The sequence below is a fragment of the Chrysochloris asiatica genome, unplaced genomic scaffold (genome assembly GCF_000296735.1).
Source record: "Chrysochloris asiatica unplaced genomic scaffold, ChrAsi1.0 scaffold00138, whole genome shotgun sequence".
Lineage (NCBI taxonomy): Eukaryota > Metazoa > Chordata > Mammalia > Afrosoricida > Chrysochloridae > Chrysochloris > Chrysochloris asiatica.
Genome location: NW_006408656.1, coordinates 8,833,582 through 8,851,887, shown reverse-complemented (window position 1 = coordinate 8,851,887; position 18,306 = coordinate 8,833,582). Strand labels below are relative to the sequence as shown.

Below are 18,306 nucleotides of genomic sequence, written 5' to 3'. Positions count from 1 at the left end.
GGGGGCAGAAAGCTTCATCTTTCTCCCACGGAACAACTGGTAGTTTTGAACTGCTGACCCTGAGGTTAGCAGTCTGATTCGTAACCATTACGCTACCAGAGCTCCTTACACCAGGACTATTGTTGTTGTTGTTAAGTGCCGTCGAGTCGGCTCCAACCCATAACAACCCTGTATAGGATTTCCTAGGAGCAGCTGGTGAGTTTGAACAGCCAACCTTGCAGTCCAAACAGCTTTGCAGTCTGGCGCATTAACCTACAGTGCCACACCAGGACAGCTAATGACCCATTCCTAACCTGGATATCCAAGATTCTCACCTCACCTTTCTTCCATTTTCTATCTAGGGACCATCTTGCTTGCTTGGCTCATGGGGTTCTGTTCAATGGCATCGACCTGGCACCTATGCTGCTCCCCTCACCCCCTCCAGATCCTAATGTTCTCCTTACTCCCTTCAGTGATGACCGTGTCCTACCATGGCCGACCCCCTAGCTGCCTTTGTCATCTTCAGTGGGGCTAACTTCCCTGTCCCTGCCTCCATTGTTTCCACTCTAACTCCTACCCTTGATATCCCAGGGTCTCCGTCAGTCTCCCTTCCTTCCAGTACCACTTCCCCTCCAAGCCTGACCTTCTATCCAAAGTTTTCCCCACTCCCTCAGCCCCCAAATACTCTACTTGTCCAAGTGGACCAGACCAGCACCTCGTCAAAGTCTGCGATGATCTCATTGAGCAGTCTCAGGCACTCGACACCCTCGTTGTTTGCCTCCAGCTCCACGTAGAACTCAGAGAAGTTGGCAATGGAGGCAAACATGACAGCCACACATTCACACGATTGATAGTAGAGCTCATCATTCCGGCGCTCACGGGCCAGAAAGTGGGCGGCCACGTCCTTGGGCAGGATGTTGTGCAGCAGTCTCCGGTTGTAAGCCTGGAGTTCTTCCATCTCCTCCTTCTCCCCTGTTGCCTGTGGACACCACACCCATCACCTATTGCCCAATACTCATGAGGGGTAGGTGCAGTGGCCAAAGCCTGGAGCTGGGCATCAGAGGGAATCACATGAAGGAAGAAAGGCATGGGCAAATGAGGCCTACAGGATAGGCAGAGGGGTGAAGCAGGTGGGGACGGGACAGGGCAAGGATCCTGGGATAGGTACAGAGAAGAGACAGGCATTGAGCTAGAGTGGTCTTAGGGTGACCTGGCCCTTGGCCAGGTAGCAAGAGCTAGCTTCTGGTGTGGCCCAGGCTCTGCCCACAGGACCTTCGCACTGCCCCAGGACCCACCCAATCACCTGCAGTTTCCAGAGGAAGTCCAGGCGAGCAGTCGACTCCACCTGCTGAGCATGCAGATACAGCGCCAGGGCAAACACCAGCAGAATCACAGGGGTCATATACTTGAGTGCCACCCTCCCTGGAGCTGGACTGAGGGTAAGCAGAGGCATGCTCAGTGTCTGAAGGAGGCATGAGGTGGCCCTACCCCTACCTCGCCCAAAGCCTCACTCACCAGTCTAGCCCATTGAAGGTCTCATTGGAAGAAGCCCTGGCAGGAAGGCATAAGAGACAAAGTTGTCAGTGTTTCCTGGGTCACTGGGTGGGGGCATGGCATGGGAGAAACAGAGACTCCTACCCTCAATAAATGAGCTCCATTCTTAACAGCAGACTTGGCTTGATATAGGAGGTGGGAGGGAGCACATACTGCATTTACTGAGCTCGTACCATAAGGGAGGCATTGGGCCAGGACTTGTATTAATAAACTCATTAAGAGCAGAGGTTCAGAGAAGGTTTTATGCCTGGCTCCTCTCCTTATAATGGAGCTCTGGTAGCATGGTGATTACAAGTCAGGCTGCTAACCTTAGGTCAGCAGTTCAAAACTACCAGCTGTTCCACAGGAGAAAGATTGGGCTTTCTGCTCCCATAAGGATTTACAGCCTTGGAAACCCTATACAGGGTCACTGTGAGTCAGAGCCGACTCCCTAGCACACCACCACCTCTTCTTACAAGCTAAAGTGGTAAGCTAAGTGGCCTACGTCAAGTTGTTTAAGACCTGGTTTCCTCTAAATAATGTGTGATAAAAGCTCCACTCCACACAGTGCCTGCAGCAGGCTACAGAAGTGCCCTTGATAAATGTTAGTTACTGTATCCTTTGGACTCCTGATATGACACTGTAGGCTATGCATTGGGCTGCAAACCACAAACTCAGTGGATCAAACCCACCAGTTGCTCCTCAGAAACCCTGTACAGGGTTGCTCTGAGTCGGAATTGAATCAGTGGCACTTAACAACAATATATTCTTTGGGATACTGAGGGTAAGCACTGGACTGCTAACCACAAGATCAGTGGTTCAAACCTACTATTTGCTCCTCGGAAACCTTATACAAGGTTGCGATGAGTCAGAATCAACTCAACAGCAATTAGCAACAACAACATACTTTTTACAATTACCCTGTGAAAGGGGAGGTATTGCCATCATGTAGATGAGGAATTGTGAGGCTCAGAGGTTACCTCACCTGCCCAAGGTCACATAGCTAATGAGATGCTGAGCAGGGATTCAAACCTGGCAGCTACCACACCAAGCTACAACACACATCAAAGAAAAGAACACTATGAGTTCATTCCAACTCATAGTGACCCGACCTATAGGACAGAGTAGAACTGTTCCTTAGAGTTTCTGAGACTAAATCTTTATAGGAGCAGACTGTCCCATCTTTCTTACAAGAAGCAGCTGGTGGGTTTGAATCGCTGACCTTGTGGTTAGCAGCCCAACACTAACCCACTGTATCTCCAGGGGTGGGGTTTTAGAGAAAAATTCCATGTCCAGGAAAAGACCTCAAGTAGGAGTCAGAAGTTTTGGTTCCTGGCCAGGGTTCTGCCACCAAGCAGCTATGTGACCACAGGTGGTTAAAACAACAGATATGAAAGCACCATGCAAATGTGACAGGGAATGTATTTTCAACATTTAGTCTAAAGACACAGGGATTTCCCAGGACTGGGATTTCCTTGAAGTGACTGTTTGGGGTCATGTGCTAGAAGTTCCTCTATGTTCCCCAAGGAAAGGGCAAGGGTACCAGAGAGACTCCCAGGGACCCAGCAGGGGGATTCAACCCTGAAAACAGACTCACAAGCCATGGACGCCAAGCAGCAGGTCATAGTTGTCAAAGATGGTGGCTGGAGGACCCAGCAGAAGCAGCACTAAGTAGATGAGCCCCAGGACAAGGATCATAGCCAACTTCCCAATGCTGCTGATGTGCAGGAAGACAGAGCTGGCCAAGAGACTCAGCAGCATGTTCCCAACGAAGTACTGGGGGACGATGGCAAAGGCAATGTTGGAGGAAGGCTGAGACCAGGGTGGCCCGTGCAGGGGGAGCCCTGCACTCTCCTGCCTGGCCTAAGGGCCCCTTCATGACCCTCAAACCCAAACATCCTTTGCCCTCCACCCCCAGTCCCTACACTATGTCCTGGCTGCTTCTGTGAGCCCCAGAGTCCCCATCACCAGGCCTGGCACCGAGGGGTCAATAACTGGTAGTGGTCAGGCCCTCCCACCCTGCCTGAGCACTGCTCGGACACCTCAGGGAAGTTGCAGGTGGGTGCGGTGCCCTCACACAGGGGAGTATCCAGTCCCAGTGAGTAATTGAGCTGCTGCAGGTGGCAGGCGGTGATGTCGGCGGGTGTTAAATTCAACATTTGGGCTGCACAGGTCCGGATGGAAGTATGGTTACAGGTGAACTGCAAAAGTTGGGGAGGCATATCAAAGTGGAGGGGAAGGGTCACAAGGGCCATGCCCAAGTTCTTTATTCCCCACAGGCCAAAGCTCTCAATCAGGTATCAAAAGAGACAGGGAAAGCAAGAAGGAAAGACAAATGGAAAGTTAATCCCAACTCCCTCCTTCAGAACTGTGGGCTCCTTGAGAGCAGGAAATGGGTCTTATTCCTCCCCGTACACCCCCAGTGCCTAGAGCAGTGCTTGGCATAGAACAGAGGTAGGCAAATTCCCACTGGACCTTTACCATGTTGGCGACAGCAGAGATGAAGACAAGCATGACCGAAAAGATGCCAACTGCAGTGCTGTGTGCCCGCGAACGGACAATGCTGCGGGACAGACGTTGCAGGTCCTTAGGGAACAGCTGGAGGTGGGTAAGAGACTGAGAGTTGGAGGCGTGCCAGCCAACAGGGGAGGCCAACAAGAACAGGGCGCAACTGGAGAGGTAAGGCCTTCTCTTCTCTTCCCCTAGCTGACCCCTCCCCCTTCCCATCACTCAGCCTGCCCACCCAGCAGCCCCTGAAGTCTCCTACATACGGAACCACAGGAGTACACAGCACAGATCAGCACGGTGATCAGCAACAGCAGGAAGGTACTGGCATAGATCCCAAGCATCAGGGTTGAGCTGGGACAGAACAGGGTCAAGGAAAACGTTACTCTGGAAGACTGAGAATCCCTGTCCCACCCCAGGACAGGCCAGGATGCAAATACAGGGACTGTGGATTTGGGTGCATATTTGGGGAAGTGATGGAGGGGCGGAGAAGCAGAGAGGACGACTAGGGTTCTCACTGTGGGAAGATGAGGAGCTGGATGAAGCAGATGAAGCAGAAGACCAACAGGGCACAGGCAACATAGGCTCCGAAGCGGGGGTCCACCTTCCGGGAGTACTGAAGAAGAGGAGGCTGAGCTGGGAACTGGGTCATTTCTGGGAGATGTAGCAAGAGCAACACACTACCAGGGGCCTCAAACGTTAGGAGAAGCAGGTGGTCCAAGTAATACAGACCCCTATTCTGGCCTGTGTTGTTGCTGCTAAGTGCCGTCGAGTCAATTCTACCCATAGCGACCCTGTATAGGATTTCCAAGGAGCAACTGGTGTGTTTGAACTGCCAACCTTGCAGTTTAAACTGACCTTATGGTCCAGCACATTATCCTGCAGCACAATATGCTCAAACTTCCCTGCCTGGACCTCTCCCCAGTCCCCCATCCAGCCCTGTGTCTCCCAAACCTTCTTCTCAAGGTCCTCTCTCTGGAAGGTGAGCAGGAACCGGCGCACGTGGTCCTTCCGGAGCTGGTCAATGCTGCGAGCATCAATGGCACGGCCCAGAAACTCATCCACCTCATCCTCAGGGTTCAGGGCATCTTGGGCACTGCGGCTGAGGACAGGGGAAATGGCTCCAACAGGTGCAGGAGTACTGCCCAGGTCAGGGGGAGAAGGCACAGGCAGCCCCCAACAACACATCCAGAGAGAGGAAAGGAAGGATCTCGGCTCCCTGCAGCCCTATCCCAGGAATAAGAGTTTGCAAAGTTCTCCAAACCAGGACTACTTACTTGTCTTTGCTGGAATCATCAATACCCTGTAAAAAGGAACAGAGTATGCGAGGTGAGAAACAGACCATCACCTTCTAGGACCCCTCTCACCACCTCTAACCTTGTGCTACGGGTTTCCCTGCCATACAGTCTGAGGGATTGGGACCCCCTAGGATGAAATCATCCTTCCTGTCCCCAACACTAGAAATCACTATCTGTGGAGATGCAGCTGCCACGAGGAACCCAGAAGAGGGGAAGGGCAGGTAGTGTCGAGGGAGACATGGAAGTGAAGCCCTGCATCCTGGCGCTGTGGGGTCTCACCATCTGGCGGAAAGCCTTAGAGTCCTTGGTTCGGGAAAAGGCGCGGTCGGGCACCCAGCGTGGTATCAGCCCCTCCATAGAGTTAGCCCGTGTCCGCTGCAGCTTGGCCAGCATGGCCTTCTCCTCTTTCTGTGCAAGCGGTATGGGTACAGGCTCAGAAGAGGGCGCCCAGACAAGGCCTCTCCCTACTCCTCCAACCATTTCTCCTTCCCCCTGCCACTCGCCCCTGGGCCTGACCCGCTTCTGGCTGGCACCCAGGATGAGGAATGTTTCAATGTGCTGCTCCTTAAGGTATGCGTTGCGTTCGCCACCTCGGCCCAGCTCCACCTCGTAGTCCCCGTTCAGGTACTGCAGCGTGGCCCGAGTGATATGGATGCGACTGTGTGGGGTCAGGAGAATAAGACCTAGGTGGTCCCACCTCGCTCCCATCCCCCACCACCAGGACCCCCTCCACTCACCCGGCCCGGCCCCCTGCCTCCATGTGATTTGCCAGAGTCACATCATTGGACCACACGTCAAACTGCCATTTCCGCAGGCCAAGGACACCGCAGTGCACTCGCCCACTGTGGATGCCGACACGCATGTTCACGTTCACGCCTGTTACTTCACGAACCAGCCTGGGAGGATGTGGCTCAGGCTCAGCTTCTGGCATAGCCTGTCCCACTCCCACCAGATCCCAGCCCCTCACTCCCTTCAGTGCTAAACGGGCAAGGGTAGAGCCAGGTGCAGCAGGCAGAAGCTCAAGGTCACATGTTTGAGAACTGTATTAGTCAGCAGAGCCCGTGGTATCCTGTGGAACTGAGCTGGAGAGGTGTCACCACTGTCCCCTCAGCCCTGCTCAGCCTGCATTCTCTCAGTCCAGATCTTTCCCGACCCAACACCCAATCTGGCTGGGACCTAAGGGTGCCCAGGGAAGAGGCAATGTGTCTAGATGGTGAAGAGAAAGGCCATTCCCTTTAGGTGAAGGAGCTCATAGAGGAGGAGCCATGACTCAGGATGCATGGAAGAGGGGAAGGCGTCTGGGGCACCAGTGTCCCAGGGAGCCTGGGAGCGGGGCACTGCTTACGAGATGGCCTCGATCATGTCCACCCCCATCTCCACACAGCAGTGCGCATGGTCTGCCCGGGCCTCCGGCAACCCTGACACACAGTAGTAGCAGTCCCCTAAGATCTTGATCCTCAAGCAGTGATTTTCCTGAAGGGGACCAAAGTTGGGGGGAGGGGGTCACCTCTGTTCTTGCTCCTCTGGCCTACCTAGCCCACCACCCTCACTGCAGACTCTGTCTTCCCCCACACCATGGCTTGCTCAACCTCCAGTCCCAGCACCCTCACCGCAGCCAGCTTGTCGAAGCGGGCAAAGAGCTCATTCAGGGTCATGACCAGTTCCTGCGCAGTGCACTGTGAAGCCAGGCTGGTGAAGCCTTCGATGTCCGCAAACAGGATGCTGGGATGACAGCAGAGAATGGAGGGACCAAGTACCCTCCAGACTCCCAGACCCCACACCCCGCCTGGCCTTCTCCCATCCCCACCCTACCTGACGTTGTCATGCTTCTGGATGTAGATCTTGTGGAACATCATGTCTTCTTTCTTTGTGTTGATGTCTTCTTTCATCTCCATGGCAACATGCTGGGGCAACACGGACAGCAGCAGCCGCTCCTAGACCAGTGGCTTCATCAGGGCACCACCTTCCTCTCTGCCTCACATCCAAATCCCTCTGGTCCCTCCACATTCTCAGGGACCTCCTAGACCCTTCTGGAAGTCTGGGCATCTCATCTGGACTGTGGTCTGCCCCAGCCCCGTAAGAACCCTCAGCAGATACACATGCCAGGTCTCTCTGACCACTTTCTCTCTTCCTCCCTTCATCCTCAGACAACACAGGAACCCCCATGTCGCAGGACCTCTGAGACATGGCAAAAATACAAGCAAAAACATCCATACTGTACCCCAAAGATGTGTACAAGGGCAGAGAATCTGCTCTGCAAGTTCTCTGAAGCCGGGCTTGGGAGAGGGCCTGGGCAGGGAAAGCAGTCCCACCTGCTGCCGATTCTCATGTTGCAGGTGCAGCCGGGCCTGGATGTAGCCACGGGTCTCCTGAAAGGCCTGGCGCTGAGACACCTCAGCTGGGTAGTGTGTGCAGATGCCAATGATGTTGGTGCAGAGGAACAGCAACACGTTGGCCCCGAGCTGCAGGAGGGTAGCAGAGGCAGACAGGTAACCACCCTCTTCCTAAACACTTTCGTGGCTCCCTGTGGAAGCTCATGTGAGGAGTCAGCCAGGGTCCTACCCTTGCAGTACACAACCCCTATGCCTCATAGGACTCCAGTCCCTATCCCCTGCCTGGAGCACTTCACAGCTAGAAATGAGATCATTCCAAAGCTCGTGGGAGCAGAAACACCAACTAGGACCAGGTAGGTCAAAGGGTCCAGTCCCACACACATCCTAAACAAAAGGCAAACACTGCTCCTTCTGCATGTGTTTCTCCTCACAGGACAACACCCAGGAGACCTGAGCACTAATCCTGTCAGGGGCCCACACAGGTGACTTCATCTCTGGGGACCTCATTTGCTCATCTATAACCTGCAGAGGGGGAATATGACCTCTCTCTGCCTGCCCTGACGTAACTGACAATCATAATTACCATTACTATCACTGTGGCTAGTTTATTCAGTGCTCCAGAGTTCTATGGGGGCCTTCTATATGTTATCTAATGTACTTTTTACAATTCTGTGAGATAGGTAATACTATTCCATTTTAAAGACAGAAAGTAACTTGCCCACAATCATACAGCTCAAAATACATGGCAAAGGATATCAGTCCAGAACAGTCTGACTCCAAAACCTATGTCCTAACCCACTGCCTGATTTCCAAGATTGTTGCTCACTCTGTTTGCCTAGAGCTCTAGAGGCTAAGCCCTAGCGCCCAGGCTGGGAAGCCACCAATTCTACCGACACAAAGAAGCTTGTCAACTGTGGATGGAACGCCACCATGCCAGGCCATCCCTGAGGCATAAGTCCCCCATGCCTTGCCCCTCCTGGCCCCAAGCATCACTAGTAGCGCTGGCTGAAGAGCAAGTCTAAGTTGGGATCAGTGTTTGTGGAAACTTAGGAGTTAACCTGGCACTCTGGGCTCCACCCTAGAGTTGGCTGGGACAGGCCTCTGGTTTGAGAAGGGAGGGAAAGAGCACCAACTGGAAGCCAGGAGTTTGGGGTTTTTCCAGAACCATAACTAATCCTGTAAATGTGGGCAGGTCACTTAATCCCTGGGACCTCAGTTTCCCCTTAGGTGAACTGGAGCAGTGGAGTGCTAAGCCCCTAGCCTCTTCTGGTTCTGACCCTCTAAGATTGGCTCCCAGCTTCCCTTCTCAGTCTAGATCCCAAAACCAAGACCAACTGGGTCAAGGCCCTCCCTCCACCACTTCCCCACAGAGCAGGGGTTAAGAGAGGGGCACACTATCTCCCTTTGGGGTTTCTAAGAATAGCCCCCAGTGGGGGAGAAGGAAAGGGGGGGCAAACCAGGCAACTTCCCTTCCTGGCCCCAGGAGTCCAAGAGGAAAATGTGAGTCACAGTGGAGGGAAGGGGAAGGGGGACGAGAGACTGAAATAACTCTGTGCGCACACACCCCTCTATCTGACTGTGAGAAAAAATGGATACCAGGGGACTGAAGGAGATGCTAGGCTAGGCCTGGGACACTGTGTGAAACTGTGAAACTGCTCAGTGTCTGAGGAGTAGGTCAGAGGAGCAGCCTGCCCAAGCTCCCCCTCCATCCAAACTCACCTAGGTTCAAGAACTCATTCGCACCTCAGGGGGAAGGCATGGTGCTCAAGGTCTGCCACAAGGGGACTTACCTACCCACCCAAAGAATATGCCTGCTGAGACCCACTAGGTGAGGCTGCACATGGGCGCTCCTGGGGGAGGTCAGCAGCTGACACAGTCTTGGCCTCCCTGGGGCTGTACCTTCCCAAACAGGCACTGGCCTGGTTCTGGGCACCATGCCAGCTGAGAGCAGGGTAGACACCCACTCACCCCCTGGCTGGCCAGAGGAAGATCAAGGGAAGGTACCCCCAGGAAGGCAGCCCAGCCACAAAGCCCACCTGCACAGCTATCCTGGAAAAGGAGCTGGGGGGCTAGCAAGAAGAGAAGACCCCTGGCCCTTTAAGAGATCTGACAGTGCCCTGCAGGCATGTGGTCCACAAACAAATGAGCTATAAAGTTACTTTTAAAAGGTACGGTTTGTTCTGGAGCATAGGCAGGGTGGGGGAGGGCATCATGCCAGGGCACCCAGCTTCTCACCCTGAGAGCCCCAGGTAACTTCCTCTTTGTGGGTGGGGCTATGGTAAGCCGTATGCCACCAGCCCTGGAAGTAGCTCCCTGAAACCCTGAGCAAAGCAGAGGCCAGTCCCCTCTAACTCATGGGGCTTCTGGGTGCCCTGAGTTGCACTGGTATAAGGACTGTGTCTAAATAAGCCTCAGAAGGACCAGCTCCATAGTTTCTGCTCCCTGTGCTGACCAATGGCATCCCAGCCCACACTCCCTCACCCAGTGAGATGGCTGGCTTCACTTCTGAGAAGCTCCCTCACTGGGTACCATCCCCTGGAACACTTCCTGGTCCCAGGCGAGAGTACATGTCACTCTGGGAAAGGATGGTGCACTAACAGCAACATCTTGATTTTAAAATGATTTTTAGCCTAGTTTTGTAGGTTGGGGAAACTGACGCCTTGAGAGGTGAGAATAGCTGTCAAAGAACCCACAGTGGAGACTGCGATCCATTCAACAGCCAGGTCAACCTGCTGCCAAGTCCTTATTTTTCGCTCCACAGGAGCCCCACCTCACACACCATAGAGAACCCCAAGGCAGTAGGTACCCTGGGTATCAGAGAACTTCAAGGCAGGGCTGCCAGGTCCCTGGGGCCCAGAATGGAAAGGGCAGGATAAGATCAGACCCTCAACGAGCCTCTCTTCTACATTCCAACCCCACTCAAACCATGCCCAGCCCCCAGAAAGAATTGACCCTAGCTCTTCTCCTTCCCTGTCCTCTCCAGAGATGGCTTTGGTCCAGAGAAGAGATGCCTTCTCCATCGTCAACGCTATGTTAAGTTTGCTCAGTTCCTTCTGATCACCCCCGGGAGGCACCAGGACCTCACTTTCAGATGTCTACACAAGGCTCGAGATGTCAAGGTCTGGACTCAACCTGCACTGCCCTCTAAGGTATCACTGGGGCTAAGCACCAGAAACACCACCCCCACCTCCCACCTTACATTACAATCCTATAGACCTCAGTAGTTCAGGGGCCTCAAGCCAAACAGCTAGACTATAGCAGATGGGTGAGAATACAGGGAGCTTGGGTCCTGGTGGCTGAATTCCTGTGGCCGTTTTTTTCCCCTGGCAGTACCCTCTGCCCCACATCCCAAATAGAGGCTGGCCCCTAAAACTGAGCCTCCAGCTCTTAACCCTCCTCCTAAATATCACTAGATATCCCAAACCCAGTCTCCACTCAGCACCCGTGTCCTCACACCCTTCCCTTACTAGACCTCTTCTCATTGCCTGTCTGGTGTTCTCCATGCCTACCTCCCTTACCACCTACCTGCTTCCAGAGGAGGGCATCTCCACGGTTGAGTTGCCAGGCCAAGATCAAATGCAGGGCGGAGAGGCCCAGGCCACTGAAGACAGCTGCCCGCATGCGGATGGGTAGAAGGGTATAGGTGATGTAGACAAAGAATACAGGGCACCAGAGGCCTACAGAGGGGCTGTGAGGGGTGGCTGCCAGGGCCCCCCCAAGTTGCACAGCTGCCAGGATGCCTAGTACCACATAGCTCACCACCCACATAGAGTCCTGGCGGAAGCTATGTCGATTACACACCACCATGAGTGCCACGAAGAGGGTGGCAGCACAGGCCAGCAGCGCCACATAAGCAGGCTGAGGGCGGGCAGGTGCGGCATGGAAAGCCAGCAGCACAGCCATGAGCAGCACCAGTACTGCCATCAGCAGCGTCAGGCTGCTCTGGTTCATCTGGAAGAAGTACCGCTGGTACAGGCGCTCCAGCTTGGCAGAGCGAAACTGTTTCGACTGGAACACCTGTGCTAGGCGGCGCCAGCAGGATCGCCCACTCCTGGGCACCACATTGGGCGCCAGCTCAGATGCCCCTACTGCCGTTGTTATCTCTGTGTCCTCAAAGCCCAGGGCTACCGCACGCAATCCCAACTCTGTGCCCTTGCCTAGGCCACCCCTGCGGATGAAGCCTTCATCCTGCCAGGGACACCGAGGGGGTGCTGCAGGGGTTGGGCTGGGAGGCTCTGCATCCTGGAGGCAGCTCATATAGTGGGGTGTGCAGAAGCCACTAGTCCGTGTCCCACGGCGCGGGCGCTTTTGCCCGTTGCGTTCGCCCCAGGCTGTTTTCCGTTCATCCACTTTCGGGACTAGCAGACCACTAAACCACGACATGCTGCTGGGAGAAAAGGAAGAAGATAGTATTAATACCACCATGTTGGTCACTGCCACCAGCAGCAGCAGCTACCATTAACTGAGTACTTCCTATTGCCAAGCTAAGTGCTTCATACACATCATCCTCATGACCTTACTCTGAGATAAACAGTGGTATCGCCGTTCAACGGGTGAGGAGCCTAACACAAAGAGAGGGGAAGTTGCCCAAGATCAAGCAGCCACAGAAGTGGGCAAATCCAGATTCCAGCCCAGATCAGTGTGACTCCAAAGCCATGTCCTTAAAATTCACCAGTTCTTTAAAAAAGAGATTTCTGAGGGATCACAAACTCAAGTGCTTTGAGTCAATGAGAGTAACAGTCCATGTAAAGTTCAAGCGAACTGCAAAGAACTAGAAGGGTTCATACACTAAGCAATGGGGTAAACAGCACTCAGCATCAATAGGTTGTTGATACTGGCATCCCAAGAGGGTCTGGTCTTCTGATTGGTCAATAGTTGGAGTTGGGGGGTGTCTAGATTTTAATGTGACATCTTCTGATTTTTAAATATTAGTAATTAATCCACATTTTTCTTTAGCACTTCAGGCCAAATTAGTCAGATCTGTGGAATGAATTCAGCGTGTGGCCTTAGTACAAAAGAGAATCTCTTTCCTCATCCTTTCCCGTCATACACATACAAACACACACACACACACACATACACTCTAATGCACACTTCACCAAGCTAAAGTCAACTTCTCTCTCAGGTCACAGCTTAAATGTCACTTCCTCAGGGAAAGTTTCTCCCCTACCCAAAATAAGTAAGGTCCCGTTTCACCCTCTGTACTTTTCTTCCCGTAGTACTTCTCACAATTATAAGCAAGTAATTCCTTATTTAATGTGAGTCTCTGCCCCATAACTATGAACTTTGTGAAGGTAGTATTAAATCGATTTGTTGAGCTCTTTATCTCTAGCAAGGAGTCCTGGTGGTGTAATGGGTTACACATTGGGCTGTTAATTGCAAAGTCAGTAGTTCAAATCCACCAACCACTCAACAGAAGAAAGATGAGACTGTCTGCTCCTGTAAAGTCTCAGAAACCCAATAGAGCAGTTTACTCTATTCTATAGGGTTGCTGAGTCGGAATCAACTCAATGGAGGTTGTTTGGCTTGGGTTTGGTTTTATCCCTAGCACCAACTACTGTGCCTAGTTAGAAAACAAACAAAACAGTAACGGCAGTCCGACTGATTACTTCAAGAACAAGCAAGTTGCTAGCCCAGGAGACATCAAGGCAGGCAAGTGGTCAGGTCCCTTCAGGGGTCTAAAACTAAATGGAAATACACGGTCTGATTGGTGACTACATTCGTCACTGATAAGGGGAAGTGAGGAAAAAACAGCAATGAAGCGGCAAGCTAAGCCCTACAACGTTCAATAGACTCTTGTGAACCTGGTTGAGATCTGGTTGGCCAGCAATGTGACAAAACCTGGGGATTCTTAGGCCCAGAGTCAGTGACATAGTCACAGAGGACTGGAATAGATAGTGAAGCATCCAGCTGATAAGAAGAGAGGGCATATGCATAAGAACACCCACACTTGCAGCTAATACCCACTTGACCTAGCTTCAATGAACAGAGCTCAACTAGTAGAAGAAAGAAGAGGAAAAAAGAGTAATCTGAATCTGATACAATTTGATGAACTTGACCTACACCTACGGGTGCAGTAGCTCAAAAGAGAGAACAAATTTTTACAGTGAGGATCATTCCCACCACCTTCATACAGAGTAGACTGGGATGGGCAACTTGAATACTAGCTACCCAAAGTTTTTGCGGGGGAGGCTACAAAGGCAAGAAGTGACTGACTTACAAGCTTTCAACAGGGAACCTAGATCTAGAGGGCATGGAGGAAGGTAGAATCTCCACTGAGTAGTATCCAATCTGTCTAGGAGAGGCTGATGAAAGGAGTTAGGGATAGGACTCTTGTTGTGTACAATATTGAATAATTGTTATCAGGATTGACTGTGAGGGTTGGAAATGTAAAGGTAGACGTTTTGTAGCAAAAGGAGGGGAGTGGTTGACTTTGCAGTCCAGGAGCGGAGGTCCCTGGGACCATCAAGGGAGAAGAACGGAGTGCAGGACCCTACCCAGAGAAACAGTGATGCCAGAGATGGAGGCAGAGACGATGATGTGGAGCAGATGGGGACTCTGGAACTAGAGAGAGAGAGGGGCTGTGTGCTGATGACTGGGGCAGGCGGGGGAGTCAGGGGCAGGCTTGCAGTGTATACCCTTTGGTTGGTTGGTGATGCATGGAGGGGATTGTAACCATGGCAATGAAATGATACAAGATAGGATGAATGTAAAGCTAATGTTCTCCCATGTAAACTGTCACATAATTCACAATAAAACATAAAAAACAAAAAACAAAAGCCATGGTCACTGAGTAGATTCTGACTCATGTTGACCTTGTGTTAACGGAGAACTGCTATGTATGATTTTCTTGGTTACGAATCAGGCTGCGAACCAAGGTCAGCAGTTCAAAACTACCAGTCTTTCCGCGGAAGAAAGACGAGGCTTTCTGCTCCCATAAAGATTTACAGCCTTGGAAACCCTGTACAGGGTCACTATGGATCGGAACCGACTTGACGGCACTTAACAACAACAAACCAAGAAGCAGATGAACAGGCCCTTCTTCCACAGTGTTAGTGGGTGGATTTGCACCTTTAGTATTTAAGTGCAAACCATTTGTGCTACCCAGGATCATAGTAAGCACTCAATAAGTATCTATTAAAATAAAAGAAAGCTCAAGAGCGTTAGTATAGGGCAGTTATTGGGAACTAATACCAATGACACTTCATCTTTCTCACCACACTCAGGTATCTGAGCCTCTTTGAAATTCAACACACCACACACCACGCACCGCACCACACACACACATCTGCTCCTTCTGCTCAGAACAAGAGGTGCAGGGCTTACTCCTTTACCTCCTCTAGGTCACAGTTCAAATGCCCTCTCATCAGTGAAACTGTCCCTAACTGCCCTCCTAAAATAGCAACCTGTTTCCTGGAGCTCCCTATCTCTCTCCCCAGCTTCAGGCTTTCTTTTTCCCCACAGCTCTTATCAGCAACTGTCATTCTATGTATTTTTCTTATTTGCTTGTTGTCTCCTAACTGGAATGTCAACTCCACAAGGGCAAGAAAGTTTGCCTATTTTGTTCAATGCTGTATCTACAACACCTAAATCAAAACCAAACCAGTTACCACCAAGTTGTTACCAATTCAAGGCAACCCAACATGTCATAAGAGCAAAACTGGGCTCCATGAGCTTTTCAAGGCTATGACTTTTGGAAGTAATCAATTGTTTTCTTCTGAGGTGCCTCTAGGTGAGTTCAAACCATCAACATTTTGGTAAGTGATCAAACGGTTTTCCATTTGCATCACTCTTAGACTGCCTGCAATTCCTAGTAAGATCTAAATAAATGTTCCTTGAATAGAAGAATGGATGAGTAGATAATATTCCCATGCACTTTGTGCTTTTAACTTTTCAAGGTTCTTGTACATGTCTAATTCCATTTGATCCTTGCCAAAACTGTGAAGCTTATCTAGCACAAACCTGACGGAAAACAAAACTCAGGACCACAGTGGTTTTATATGGTTGGCCCAAGTTACAGAAACCATGGGTACTCCAACTAGCCCCAGACCTCAGGTTTCCTGGGGTAGTAAGACTTAAGACACCTTCAGCCGAGGCCAGATCAGAAGGTGGGGGTGAAAGCATTATGATGCGTAACTGCCTATGTCCTCCTCACCAGGGCAGAGCATCTCCAGGCTCACAGGGCACCTTGAGGGGCCCCTTATACTTAAATCTGCTAAACTAGCAACAGTGACATTTGTGCTCACTAGGGGCTGAAGGGGGAAAGTACCAAGCGCCTACTCCAAGTAGCCACAGGACCAGACACTTGAGCAGCACTCCCAACATACACACAGAGGTCCACAAAACAGAAGCCAGGCTGGGGAACTTTCTGCACACTCTGAAACCCATCCTTAACGTCACCCTTAGCCAAGGTCTTTCAGTCATACCCCATGGACCAGCATGCCTTTCAATCCGTTAGCATCAGCAATAGCTTCCATCCTCCTAAGATATATGATGGATAAGGAATACAAAACTTTTGGTTGGAGAGGCATTTGGAAAAGATCACCAAAGGCCTGGCTCTTTAAAATACTTCATTAGAAGCATGAACTTCAGAAAGACCAGGTTTCTATCCTTAGCATGATTATTTGCTAGCTGCACAAATTAGTTAATCTGGCTGAGTCAGTTTCATCATCTGTAAAATGGGGATAATAATGGTGGTAAGGAAAGACTCAAACAGTTCCCTCTTCACATAGTATATACACTTGATAAGTACTAGTTCTTCTCCCTAACCCTACATCATTTCCAACCCAAACCTCTGCCAGTTTCCAAGAAATGGAAAGAAAGTCATGAGCTAGAACACGTGTTTCCCTAGCCAGTGAGACGCCTGGTTCTATCAGTCCCTGTGTCCTCACTGTCAGTCCCCAGAGCTGTTGGGGACAGAGCCGAAAGCAAAATGAGTTTCCCATCACCATGCATCCATGACATTGTGCTTCAGCCTCCTCACATTCACCAACCCCCTGCTGTCTCTACACACACACCCCCCCCCCCCCCCCCCTTCCCCCCCCCCGCCAATGGCTCAGATCTCTGTTCCCAAAGAACCTGTTTCTGGCCATAGTCCCAGTCTTCTGGAAGCACATCCTAGCATCTGGCTCATACCCACACAGGAAGGGGCAGACACAATCCAGGGGAATGCATGACCCTTCTAAGAACATTCTGACCCCCAAGAGGATAGCTTCAAGGCTCTGCAACTGTCCAACCAACTACAACCATTCCACCCTGGGTTCCACCCCAAGCACTGCCCATCCTGGAGACTTACCGGGCTCCCAGCACTCCTGGCACCCCCATGCCAGGCTGGAACAGCAGGGAAAAGGGGAGGGCATAATTCAAAACGACAAAACCTCCAGCAAACCCCATTACCCAGGATCCCATCATTATAAACCTCAGGACTACGGCCCACCTCCCTCTTTCCCAAAGTTAGGCTCCTGAACACCTGCTTCCAACCTCTTCCTCCCCTAGACCCTGGTTTCTTTGCTCTCTCTCTCACAGATCTGCTGCTCCAGACTGGTCTCCCACACCCAGAGCAACATCCCATTTATCCTGGCAGTCCCAGCCCAGTGCTGCCCAGACCTCCAGTTCATCCCAAACCCTATTCTTTTCGCCAAAGAGTCTGGAGCAGGCCAAGGCCCAAACCCTCTTCCTGGTCACCTTTCCTTGTGCCATCCCCAGGGCCCGTTTGCCCCTGCCCTCCTTGGCAAAAGGAGGCTCCAGGGGATTTAAAATGACTTCAGAAAGTTCATGGCAGAAGGCACTGCCCAGGCGGGGCCCTTCAGTGCCAGCACCGCCCACCATGCTGAGACGTGGGCCTCAATTCCGGGCCTTTCCAGATGTACAGGAGCCTCCCCAGTGTATCTGTAGGTCCAGTGCCGCCTTTTCCTCTTCTCCCAGCCAGAGGTCTCCCTGAAGACTGCAGAGGGCTCCCACCAAAACCCCAACCACACAGTTTACCCCCTTCCTTAACCCGCCTTTCCCCCCCCCCCCAAATTCCTCACTGGAAGTTCATCGCTGCCTGATTCCACCTCTTTTCAGTCAGGTCCAGAGATAAAGCTCTGAAAAAAAGCCTGCTCCCACTTACAAACAGGCCTTGAGAGACGGGGAAGCTACATCACCCCTTTCATTTCATTCCCAACCTTTGGGGTAAGGGGATGGGAGGGAGAGGGGCGGGTGTTCCTACAGGCCGAATGCATCCCTCTAGCTGCTCAGACTACTTCTTCTCTAAACATAATCACACTTTACCCCAAACTTGGAGACTTACCACCACCACCCATCACCCCCAGTCCAGCGGCAGAAACCTCAGGCCAGCCCTTCCCCCAGCACATGCCTTTCCCACTCCCCTGGGCAAGCTGGGAACTCGAGTGAGTGGAGGAAGGGAAACCAGTGGCAAGGAAGGAGGGTGGAGAGCCTGAAGCTCCGGACCTAGGAGTCCTGGATCCCTCCGAATTCCCTTCGCCAATCCCAACTGCCTCAGGCTACCCCCAAAACTCTCGAGGCCACCCATCTCAGGCTTCGGTGCCCCCTATCCAAAACAAAACAAAACCAAAAAACCTCGCAGGGGCTGCACGGGTATCTTCGAGCCCCATGGAGACCTGAGTGATCGGCGCAGCTACTTCTCCCAGCAGCCC

At 51.9% G+C, this 18,306-nt stretch overlaps 1 protein-coding gene across 2 annotated transcripts in view; it reads right to left on the bottom strand.

Moving 5' to 3' along the window:
• ADCY6 (adenylate cyclase 6) overlaps nucleotides 1-12,051 on the bottom strand; it is a 20,139-nt gene extending 8,088 nt beyond the window's left edge. Inside the window, exons 1-18 of one of the 2 annotated variants that reach the window (XM_006870104.1) lie at nucleotides 11,174-12,051; nucleotides 7,628-7,777; nucleotides 7,128-7,249; nucleotides 6,926-7,037; nucleotides 6,661-6,788; nucleotides 6,053-6,211; nucleotides 5,832-5,973; nucleotides 5,595-5,723; nucleotides 5,295-5,320; nucleotides 4,972-5,119; nucleotides 4,536-4,633; nucleotides 4,284-4,371; nucleotides 3,994-4,110; nucleotides 3,555-3,713; nucleotides 3,110-3,288; nucleotides 1,495-1,530; nucleotides 1,283-1,412; nucleotides 695-958 (exon numbers count right to left, since the gene is read on the bottom strand). In XM_006870104.1, the coding sequence (XP_006870166.1) occupies nucleotides 695-958; nucleotides 1,283-1,412; nucleotides 1,495-1,530; nucleotides 3,110-3,288; nucleotides 3,555-3,713; nucleotides 3,994-4,110; nucleotides 4,284-4,371; nucleotides 4,536-4,633; nucleotides 4,972-5,119; nucleotides 5,295-5,320; nucleotides 5,595-5,723; nucleotides 5,832-5,973; nucleotides 6,053-6,211; nucleotides 6,661-6,788; nucleotides 6,926-7,037; nucleotides 7,128-7,249; nucleotides 7,628-7,777; nucleotides 11,174-12,031 (3,045 nt within the window). In that variant the 5' untranslated portion in view covers nucleotides 12,032-12,051. The remainder of the gene's footprint in view (nucleotides 1-694; nucleotides 959-1,282; nucleotides 1,413-1,494; nucleotides 1,531-3,109; nucleotides 3,289-3,554; nucleotides 3,714-3,993; nucleotides 4,111-4,283; nucleotides 4,372-4,535; nucleotides 4,634-4,971; nucleotides 5,120-5,294; nucleotides 5,321-5,594; nucleotides 5,724-5,831; nucleotides 5,974-6,052; nucleotides 6,212-6,660; nucleotides 6,789-6,925; nucleotides 7,038-7,127; nucleotides 7,250-7,627; nucleotides 7,778-11,173) is intronic. The other variant, XM_006870105.1, reaches the window with a different exon arrangement.
• Between the last annotated feature and the right edge of the window lie 6,255 nt (nucleotides 12,052-18,306).